Here is a 12,327-nt window from a genome sequence, read left to right on the forward strand (position 1 = left end):
TCTTATATTTATTGAATACCTATATATTCATACCAATATTTTTTATTCACACTTTACTTAAATATAAAGTTAATAAATCAATAAAAACATTAATTAAATTTTCTTACAACTAAATTAAAAACTCATTGTTAAATTATTCAAACATAACTTCAATCATTCAAATATAAGTCATAACTGAATATTAGAAAACATAATCATTCTTAACCATCAACATTTTAATTGTTAAATTTGATTAAACCCAACAATAAACTGCAAAAACTGATTCTTAAACTTTAATAATCAATACTATGTTTTAGTAATTAATTTAAGAAAAAAGGATTACCAACAATGTAAAAGTTTTATAAAGTCATTCAATCATAATTTATTATATATAATAATTTTGTTAACTTTTAAAATAATTATTTTAAAGTAATTTAAATCATGATATATACAATTAGATGACAGTGTAAAATTATTTTATATCATCAATGTATATACATTAGATTCTTAATTTAATAATTAAAAAACATATAATTATATATATAATATTATATATATATATATATATAATATTTTAATTAAATTATTATATATGTAATAAATGCAAATAAGTTGTGCACTATAGTATTTATGCTCGCACCCGTTCATATCAAAATTTGCGATTGATGGTCTCAAACTCATTCCTGCTGATTGAGTATCTACCTATTCATTTATAGATAATTTTACGAATACTCATAGAATCTGGATAGAATTATCTTTCCTACATAATACATATTTTTCTACTTAAAATAGAGGTGCATGGATAATTTTTATTTTTTGCAAGTTAAAAAATAGACACTTCTTGTCTTAAAAAAGATGAGTTAAATGTAGTTTGTGAATTACTGCTATTGTTAAAAGGCTATTGTATAGGAACTACTTCTGATTGTGGGGATGGATGGTGGTTTTTAAAAGTAGTTGAAGGATAAAATAGTCAAAAATTTGTGTACACAAAAAATGAGTATGTTCTATTTTATTAGTATAGATTTCACAATTTACACTTGCTATTAATTACTCTTGAGCTAATTGTATTTTCTTTAAATACCTTGTTCTTTTTTATACTTTTTGTCTAATACTTTGTTTTCTTTATCCGTTTTTAAATGTGTATCATTTTTTTTTTATTTTTTAGTTTTAATTTGTTTAACCTTTTTGGGATTTTCTATCATTCTTCTCTAAAGTATTTTTTATTTATTTTTATCTATCTATATTTTTTTATTAACTTTTGTTAATTATTAATATCCTTTAATTTTCTCTTTTAGAGATAACATACATTTATCATTATTGTTAATTTAATTTCTTAAGTATTCTTTTTTTTTATCTCAATTTTTTCTCTTCCTACAAGCTTGTAAGGAGAAAAGTAGTGTTCTCAGCTTCTCGGTTCTTTACAATTTTCCTATAGAATTTTTAAGAACAAAACTGGATTCGACCTTTCCTCCATATACACATATCTAACTTGATTCTCTCTCTCAACTGATATGAAACATGATATAATTTTGTTTTTTGATGAATATTGATATGGATTTATTTAAAAAAAAAAAATTACCATACGTGTGTAACATCATATCTTTAATCGTTCTCAACCTTTCATCATCTGACCATGGAACTGGGGTCAATAATGGAAAAGTCAGGAAATGTATTCTTCATTTGCATAAAGTTAGGAAATGCTGCCAATTGTGATGAAAGTATTTACAGTATTGCACTGAATGCAATATTTTCGGAACAATGATGGTGCTGACGTGCTGTGCTGTGCTGTAAGTGTAACTATGAAAGCCTTTCAGATATATTCTCTTCAATCTAATTCAATATTTCTTTACAACAGTAGAAAGGGAGCAATAAGTTCAGTTCTTATATGACTCGGACATATCAGGACAACAAATATAGTAGAGAAAGGGAAAAAAATAAACCTTGAAACAGGAATTTAGCTTGTGTAGAATTTCTGTTTATTTAATTCTTGTGCAAGTAACCAAACAATTGTGAGACCGTTTCTAAAAATAAGAGGACTGTTTATTAAGTTCACCCAATTGAGCAAGGCACTTGGCAGCAAGACTTCTCATTCGACTATCTTTCCCCTGAGTTATTTCTACCAAGTGCATCGTGGCCACAACTTTGTACTTATTTCTCACATCATCTAGTTGAAAAATTCTTTCTAAAGCTATTAGAATTCTTTCCTGCAACCTCGGAATTGGAACACTCGATAGTTGTATCATTGGTGCAATAGCATTTGAATTTGCAAGTACCTTACTTCCACTCTGTGGTGCTTCACTATCAACCAAAGTTAGCAGTGCATTTAAGGAAGCTTCACGCGTTCCATCATCTTGATCTGCAAGCATGCGCACAAGGGGCTCCAAGGCATTAGCTTGCAAAATGCAGAATGAAGACTCAACTGAGCAGGTGCCTAAGTGTGCTGGACAACCAGTTTCTTTGGCTACAAGGCAGCATTTGAAAATGCTAGGCTTCTTTATTGGCTCGCTCAAGCGATATGAACTTTCTGAAAACTGCTTGATTGAAATGGCTGCATTTTGTTTTGTAAAGGGTGTTCCGGAATGCAGCAACTGCACCAGCACTGGGATTATGCCTTCTAATGCCACTCTCTTCTGCCACTCCAAATTTGTTGAGACAGTAAAACGACAAAGAGCTTGAACAGAATTCTCTATGACTTGTTTTTTGTGTGAGACATGCTTATGTTGGTCGGTAAGACAAGTCAAAATAGTTTTAAGTGCCCCAGAATCTAGAAGCCACTGAGTCATGTGAGACTCCTGTGGTAGTTTAGAGATGATACCCATAGCAGTAACCATCGCTTCAGCGTCATCAGAGGCCTCAATGATGGTAAGCAAGACTTTGATGAATCTTTCAGTTATATGTGATGAGATGTTGCCATCATCACCGTCTTCTGTCAAGCAATAGAAAAGCTTCAAGGAATTGACCTGCACTGGTTGGGTATTAAGCTCCAACAAGTGGACCAAAACTTTAGCTGCTGATATCTGCAATAAATATAACTATGAAATCACTTGTATACATTGTATGATAATGATTATTATACAACTATTATTGTTGTTTTTTGAGGTTCTAGAAATTATCTGTTCAGAGTTTGATATAAGAACTGTAGAGAGTATGACAAAGAATGTAATAGAATAATTCTAATTATATTTATACATCTTAGACTTGAAAATTTAGGTAGTACGAATTGCTAAACCTTATGTGAAAATATGAGCATAGTTACTATGTGAAATGCAGTACAACGGAATTTTTTATGTACTCAAGAAGGACTAAAAATTTTCCTAACTCATTCTGCTCTAATTTTTTTCTACTTGTTTTCCCCTCTATTTTCCTAATCATGCCACATTAATTGCTTTAAATTTTGGGAATTCAAAAAAAGTGCATACCTGTCTCAACCTCTTTCTGATGCGGAGGCCATAGAAAGATTGGCACAATGCCTGGAAAGCTCTGAGAATCTTATTTTGTATCTCAGGTTCCGTCAAAGAAATTAAAGAGAAGAATTTATATATGTCTTCCTCAGAATCTAGCAATGAAACCTGTTCTGGTTCAGCATGTTGGTAAGTTGTTGACATAGCAAGATGCATTATTGTGGCAACAACCTGTTCAAGAAGAGTAGGTGACTGTAAACTGTGACAGTATAGCAGTTCCAACAGTGGTGGAGCAACACCTTCCTTGATCATCTGGAGGCCATTCTCTGGCAAGCTTGAGAACTGTAGTAGAGCTTTGACAGCCACTTTCTTGATTTCCAAATCATCATTTAAGAGCAGCTGAACAAGAGGTTGCAATGCCCCATCTTTGACCAAGGACAATTTGTTCTGGTCGGTTAATGTAATTTTGGACAAAGTTTCAGTCATAACTATTTTCATATTTTCTGATCCTACATCAAGGAAATAAGAATTGACAATCAGTGAGCTGTGAGTACATATGGATGCATGTCAGACTCATATTTCAGAAAGGCTCCCTTTTATTGAAAATTCAAATTTTGTTCATTTTAGGAATAAATTCCATGTTTTATAGTTTGATTTCAGTATCAAAGTTTTATCAAAAGGTTAAACATTCATAATATTTCCACCTTTACTTCGTTGGCTTTGTTAAGTTGTGTCTTCTCTTCATTGTTCTGTACGTATATGTGCAGTTTACAGATGCACATTTCTGCAGTCAAGACATTTAATTATTTTTTTTATAATAGATAGGTGATAATTTATACACATTAAGAAAGGAAGCAGAACAAAAAACCAATAGAAATCTTCTGTTATATTTTGTAGCTATTGTCAATTTTAAAAAGTTTTGTCTGTAAACACAAGCAATTAACCCATATATAATTCCATAATAAAGATGGGTGAATTCATAATTCTTGCACAAGTATGTGAATATGTTGTACTTATATCCTACTTCACAGATCTGTATGGAGATCAATGTCAACTACAAGTATATGGGGCGTGTCTCATTTATGGAATACCTGTAGAAAGTTTCAGCAGTAAAGGCTTAAGATAATTTGCCTTTGCCATCTCTATAACATTCTGATCAAGAACAGAGAGTTTCACCAGCAGCTCATGTGCATGTTTGGCTGCTTCAACATCATCACTATTTATCATTGATACCAGGAGAAGTATGCTTCCTTGAATGCTTCCTATGAGACTGCACACCATTTTACATTTAGATAACTCCAACAGCAACACCAATGCCAGCTTGCGTTCCTCAGCTTGACGTGAAAGTGAGCGAACAATCAATCCAAGTGCATTATCCACTTTAGCAATATCTTCCTGCCAGAAAGAAGTATCACTATCTTTTTTTTGCAAAATCAATATTGTTATCTTCAGGTTTACATGGAACTATCTAAAAATGTGTATAGTTAATAATGAGAAGGATTTATGAGGTACCTTGTTGTCTGCATTATCCATTGCAAGCATACACAGGATGAGTAGAACATGCTTCCTTATTTCACGATTTTTAGAACTAAGAAGTCCAATAAGAACAGTAATGTAATTCTCCATTTTTAACCATTCTCGGTGAACCTCTCTTTCTAAGCAAAGCTTCTGTAGCTTTTCTAAGGATTGAACCACTCCCTCTTCATCATTTGTTTCAAGTTCGGATTTGATGGCAGAAATGGTAATCATTGTGTTCCTGTCCTTCCACTCTTGAATAGACTGCTTAAGAGTTTTATTTGGCCTTAGGATTTTAGTATCTAGAGGCAACCTGGTCAAGGGACAGAGAGTGTTTCCTTCAGCAAACCATTTCTCTATTTCCCTTCTCTCAAATGTCTTCCCGGAAGAAGTCTCCACAGGGTCCGCCATAATAGCGAGAGAGATTGGGCAGTAAAAAGACTGAAGAGGCATCAATGGTCTCTCTCCCAAGGAGTTTCTCTTCTCAAAATACCTAGTTTCCTTCTCTTGTGCTGAAGTTATAAAATCAGCCTTTCCAAGCACTGCAATAATCTGCTTCATATGTAGAGCTTCTGCCACATCTACCCTTGACTTGGCATTTTCCATTTCATTTTTCAGCTCTTCAAATTCTCTCTTCAATGCACCATGCTCCAAGGGGACCCCTATAGCATCTGCAATGCAGGTTAGCAACTGATTCGCATACGACCGATCAACATTTCCCTCTTGTATCGCTGTCTCAATTTTCTTCAAAATTTCCTCATCTGCTGCAGCTGTTTGATACTCAGCATCCAACATTTTCTTGCATAACTCACTTATCTGTTGATTTAAATCAGAGTTAATGTCTAAAGAGGCCAAAGGGATGAGGCTTACTGCACGACCGATATCCTTGGTACAACAATTCAAGTGTGTAACGATCTTTCTGGAATTGATTAAAAGATAAACCTTACTTCTATTGTTGCACTCAACAAAAAGCTGCTTAGCAACACCAACCTCTCGGTAGAGACCATTCATAGCATTTTCCAAGCTCGCGGAATTGTGTATGTCTTGCTTCGATAAAGACTTCAATATGAGTGAGACATTCTTCAAGTGAACAGAGAATCTCTTTAAATTTTCCTTGTGAATCACAACCTCATTGGCTGCTTTGATAGTGTCAAATACAGCAAAGATGGTCCGGGAAAGTAACTCAGATGTTGGGGCATGTGAGGCACGAGCTACTAATTCGTTCGCCATTTCATTCCCTCGGGTTTGTCCAAAAATCAAAAAACTCGCAGACCACAATAGTGGTGAAATTAACAAAGAATACCTAACTAATTCTTCTTACACGAGTATCACAACATAAACATAATTACATAAATTTTCATCTGATTAAATGATTCAGATCCTAAGCTCAATTTTGCAACTGCCTGGACCCTTGTGTGAGTGAAACACACTTTGGTGAGCGGAGAAATATGCTCAATTGAGACAAGAGGCTGTGCAGGGTGAGCTGAATGAACAGAACTCATAATAGTAAGTCCAAAAACAAGAAAATAATATTGACCATAACAAAAAAATAAAATAATGGTCAATGGTCATACAAAGCAAAGCATGAAACTCAGTAACGGTTTTGTGTTTGTATGCGGAGAAAATGTAAGTTAATTAAGAAACATGAACTGAAAAAGAAAAGAATAGGGTTTTCTCTTGGCATTGTATTGAACAACGAAACCAAAGACTCAACAAAGCAACTGAACATATGTTTTTTTTCCTCTAACACGTGAACTCAATAACTTCAAATTCAATATAATATAATATACATGATGTAAGCTACAACTCATTTCTTCAGATACAAGAGAAAATACAGGAACAAACCTGAGACTTCCAGTTTGGCAGAATTCCCCGAAAAATTAGTTGAAAAATAAAAAAGGAGAAACAAATAAGAGAAAAATTGGATAAAAGAATAATGGGGGTGCGATCATATAAGATTGTATTCATTAATCATGTCTAAGAAACGTGTTGTGAGAAGAGAAAGGAAAATTGAAGTAGAGAGAGTTGAAACAGTTATGTTAATTAAGTGCGTGTGTTTTGAGTCGTGTCCTCCTTGACTTGGTTTTGGTTGACTAGTTGCACAGCGCTTATTACAAGTTACGAATTACTCTCCGTATTATTGCACTATACGACAAACCTATCAGCTGTTGCCACGTCATATTACAGAACCTGTTGACCAAAGATGTGGTGTCTGGTTGGTGAGAAGAGACAGTATACCGTATACTGTTCGACTTGGAACTGCAGTGGAGATTACGTTACAGCTTGCCACACTGCCTTCCGTGAAAGTGGCGCCAATTGCAACGGTAAAAGTAAGCCCCTTTTATTTTCTTTCGGGTAGTAATTTAATAATAGTAGAGTTTAACACGTAAGTAGTGTAAAGTTTAATGTGTATATCTTCCATTATAAATTATTTTAAAAAATTAATAAATTAATTATATATAATGGGTATGGATTCTAAATGGATGAATGTGTAAAAAAAATTATATTGATCATATATAATTCTTTTTCTCTGCTTTAAAAGATTTTACCCTCTCAATTAATCACAAATTAATATATTTAAATACTACCATTTTTATGAATTTTTCCATTTGGTAAAAAAATAAATGATGGCATACTATCTTTTTGATATACTCGTGGGTTTTTAATTCAATCTATGTTATTAGTTAAAATTTTATAAACAAAAAAAAAATCAAGAGTGAAATTTATCAGATAAAAAGTGAAATCAATAAAATTATATAAATTTCAATCAATAAGTTGTGTATTCCATCTCACCATCATTTTCATGCAAAAATGAAACCAGGATTTGGACACAGAAATTAACGCAATAGGAATTAGAATGAACTTATATATGTGACACACTAACACCACGATCAAAATGCAATGATATTACGAAGAATGGGTTGGGTTAGTGTCGTTTAAGTGTGGAGAAGCTTCAATCCAACCATAGTAACACAACACAATAATAGTTTGGAAAATTCTTTCATGATTAAGGAAAGATATAAATTGGTTATGGAACAAATTTATCGTAATATGTTAAAGAAGTTGGGCTTCTAAGATACGCACAAATCCAAACAAGGGGAAGAAAATCAAAGTAATTAAGGAAAGGCTTTCAGTGGGAGTTAGTAATTTGGGAATTGCCCGGGGCACCCAGCAATTTTCCAAAATGACAAAAATACCCTTATGGTATTTACAATTATAAATAGCAGCAGCAATTTTTTATTTCTGCAGCGCCTTTTTTTGCAAAATTTGTGTCACTCAGTGTAACTTGCTTCCGTTAAGGACGGTTTGAAAGCATATTTAGTCTTCGATGGTATACATACATTGTTAGGAGCACACACGAATCAGTAATTCGTATGATCATACGGATTGTCAATCTGTATTGAGCCTAAGAATTGTCAATCCGTAAGTGGTCCATAGGATTTATTTATTTATTTTTAAATATAATTTAAGATTTAATTTAAAATTAATGGTCCAAGAAATGATCAAACTTCTGTCACCTGTATTATTAATAAAATACTCAAACCAACTAAGCTAATAGATACATTATGTTATAAATAAATAGTATCACTATATATAACACTAAAATTTCTAATTTATATTTAATGTATATGTAAATTTACATAATAAATTTTGTGATGATTATTTTTTATATAATAATTAATTTGTTTACATATATAAATTATAAATAGAAATGATAGGTTTAATAAGTATATACAAATATAAAAAAATATTAAATTTATTTAATTATCAATTGCTATAAAAAAAACATCTAAATACATCATTCAATTAAATATCATATTTATTTAACTTTTAATTATTATAATAAACGTCTAAATACATCATTCAATTAAATATCAAATTTGTTTGATTATCAAATTTTGCAAACATATTAAATGAATAAAAAATTCAAAAAAAAACATATGGATTAATAAATAAATTTTAAATCTTAAATTTTGGTTTCAATATTTTTTATAAATACCAAATTTAATATATTTTTTAATTTGATTTCAATCATTATCTTAAACTAATAATCTCATCATATTTTAAATTTTGGTTTCAATATTTTTTATAACTACAAAATCAAATATATTTTTAAATTTAATTTCAATCATTACCTTAAACTAACAATCTTATTATATTTTAAATTTTGGTTTCCATATTTATCGTAACTAAAAAATTTAATATATTTTTAAATTTGATTTTAATTATTATCTTAAACTAACAATCTTGTCATATTTTAAATTTTAAATTTTGGTTTCAATATTTTTTATAACTACAAAACCAAATATATTTTTAAATTTAATTTCAATCATTACCTTAAGTTAATAATCTTATCATATTTTAAATTTTGGTTTCCATATTTCTTATAACTAACAAATTTGATATGTTTTTAAATTTGATTTCAATCATTATCTTAAACTAAAAATCTTATCCTATTTTAAATTAAAAATTTTGGTTTCATAATTTTTATAACTAATAGATTTATTATACAATTAAAAATTATGCTTCAATATTTTTTTAACAAATTTTAATTAGTAAAATTTTTTGCTTAAATATTTATTGTAACTAAAAAATTTAAATTATTTTTAATTATGATTTCAATATTTTCATAAGTAACAAATTCAATATCTTTTAAATATTTGTTTCAATTTTTTTAAAAGGTTAGACAAATATAATATAACAATATTGAAAATTAATTGTTTCACCAATTTAATCTTAATTTTAGCCATCTAATCTAATCTTAGTAATAACTACTATATTTTTCGTAAATAAAATTAATAATTAACATTTTGTGACAATTAATTTTGATCTAATAATTAATTTGTTTACATAAATAAATTTTATGAAACTTACGATTTTTATTTATAATTTATATATGTAAACAAATTAATTATTGAATCAAAATTAATTATCACAAAATTTATTATCTAAATTTACATGTGTATTAAATATATATTAAAAATTTTAGTATTATATAACGACATTAATTATTTTTTAACATAATTGATCTATTAGTTTAGTTTATTAGAGTGTTTTACTAATAACGCGAAAATCACAAGTTTGATTCATGCATGAGTCATTAATTTTAAATTAATTCGTAAAACATATTTTTGAAAAAAAAATAAAAAAAATTGTTTAAACCTTATACGGATTGACGAATTCGTAAGTCCAATACATATTCGTTAATCCATATCAGTATTACAAAAAGATAAAAATAAAATTTTATTATATTCTTAGATGTACTATCAATTATGCTGGGTGCACAATGCATTACCAAACAAAAAGGCTAAGCAATACTTTATCTAAAATTATTTATTACAATACAATATTATAAGTTTTATTATATTTCATACTGTCCATACAAAATTCTTATAAAAAATATTTAAACACAAATTGATATGTGTAAAAAAAAACAATAACATATATATAAACACGTACGTGCACGATAAACAGAATTTTTTTTAATATTCAGGTAAAATTAACATATACTTTTTTATTTTGTGTATTCGGTGCATAAATTAAAAGAAATTAAACATACAATCTTACATATTTTTAATTACTTTAATTCTTGTGTAAAAAAATTACTTTAATTTTAAATGTTCATATTAAAACATGGTATGGAATATTTATTCTAAACTAATTAATTATAAGCATAAAATTTATTAATTGTATTATAATTACTAATACTTTCATATTTTAACTTATAGTTAATATATGTTATTTTCTCATTATAATTATTGTTTTATCCTCGGTTTTATTAGATTTCTTTTATAATAATATCTTCCGTATTAAATTTAAAATTATATAATATAAAATATTTTATATTTTAATTTAATTTTATCATGCAATGCACGAGGGATATACTTGTACTACGACGACCTTAAATGACACTTAAAAATATGGAAGTAGTATAATCAATAGGTAACCATATCCCTGAGTTTAAAATTTAGAGAATATTTTAAATAATTTTCAATAGTTGTTTTCCAAGAAATAAATCAACCCATGCGAACATGATGTTCAATTATATCCAAGCAATTCGGCTCAACTTTAGGTTGCTGGTAAATAAAAGATGAAAATGATGCAACTAGTTTGTGTAATTAAACAAAATGAGATAAATTAACTAACAAACATTAGATCATGCACCTTCTATATTGAAGCTAAAATAATAAAGTTCTAGCACCTGTAATGAGCAGTAGATTAGCTACTTCTTGATTCGTATCGTAACTAGTTGAATTGAAACTGACAAAAATGCTTAATTATAATGAATCTTCCCACGTCCCAGTCACAGCTACTGTTACTTTGCCCTTACTTTTCATAAAATCATGTAGAATTCGCTGCATCTTGATCATATAATTTTCCGCTAAATTACTTTGTAATCATTTTCAACAGTGGGACTAGCTTGGACTAGAAAGTGCTGCCTTTGGGGTCTCATTCGGTTGACATTTACGATCATGAGACACATCATAAACAGGTAATTAATGCGGACTAATTAAATAATTGAGATTAATTAAGAACTTTAATGATACTTTTGAACACCTGAATTCAATGCATGTGAATTTCATTATTTGAATAAGAAATGAGTGAAAACCCTTATTTAAACTCGAAGGCGAATAGGATTCCGAATTATAGAAATTTCTGTATCAATGAAATTTTTTGAAGCATCTCATTGATCACCACATGAATCTACAATTGCTTTACGTGTCTCAGTTGTTAGCTGTCTATTTGGTAGGCTATTCATATATAGATATGATTGATAAATTATTTTAATGGTTTGGCTTTTGCAAAGAATTTGGTATTTATAAAGGGAAATGATTTTATTTTAACCAAGGATATGTCTCGAGGAATTGAAATCATATAAAATGTTAACTTTTTTCAACAAATTTTTTTTATAGGCAAGAAATTTAAAGTGAGAAAGCGGAAGAAGTTTAAGTATGGTAACAATGATATGATGTAATAAAAAAAAGAAAAATGATTAATATTAATAAAGTGTTTGTGATTAATATTTTGATTTTCAAATTTAATTACCTTTTTATTAAATAAGTAGGGCATACTTTTTTATTTTTTTAAAAAAGCATATACAGCGGTGTTTGAAATAAGCGCGGTATATAATCATTAAATTACATCCCTTTTCTAAAAAACCCGCGATATATATATATATATATATATATATATATATATATATATATATATATATATATATATATATATAACGTTTTTGTTTAAAACGCTAGCTGAATAATTAACACTATATATTAAAAAATCTAACATAGTGAATGAGACTAAAATACCAAGTTATAATCATTAAATCTTAATTCTTGAGATTTGATCTAGATCACTCTTTTATCCCCAATTATATTATCACAAAAAATTCATACCCTATCACAAATCTTTGTAAGTTTCTTTCTTACCC

At 29.0% G+C, this 12,327-nt stretch overlaps 1 protein-coding gene across 2 annotated transcripts; it reads right to left on the reverse strand.

Moving 5' to 3' along the window:
• Window positions 1-1,639: 1,639 nt before the first annotated feature.
• LOC100818273 (U-box domain-containing protein 43) lies at window positions 1,640-6,968 on the reverse strand. Of its 2 annotated transcripts, none has more exons than XM_006581599.4 (5): window positions 6,741-6,968; window positions 4,893-6,378; window positions 4,472-4,775; window positions 3,399-3,889; window positions 1,640-2,996 (listed from the first exon to the last, which is right to left on the reverse strand). In XM_006581599.4, exons 2-5 carry the CDS (start codon window positions 6,123-6,125, stop codon window positions 2,001-2,003), a joined length of 3,024 nt encoding a protein of 1,007 aa, XP_006581662.1. In that variant the 5' UTR covers window positions 6,126-6,378; window positions 6,741-6,968; the 3' UTR covers window positions 1,640-2,000. The 2 variants fall into 2 exon arrangements, with proteins under 2 accessions (XP_006581662.1, XP_040872374.1); XM_041016440.1 differs by having other exon boundaries at window positions 4,893-5,711; window positions 5,886-6,968.
• Window positions 6,969-12,327: the final 5,359 nt, after the last annotated feature.

Source organism: Glycine max, chromosome 6 (genome assembly GCF_000004515.6).
Source record: "Glycine max cultivar Williams 82 chromosome 6, Glycine_max_v4.0, whole genome shotgun sequence".
Classification (NCBI taxonomy): Eukaryota; Viridiplantae; Streptophyta; class Magnoliopsida; order Fabales; family Fabaceae; genus Glycine; species Glycine max.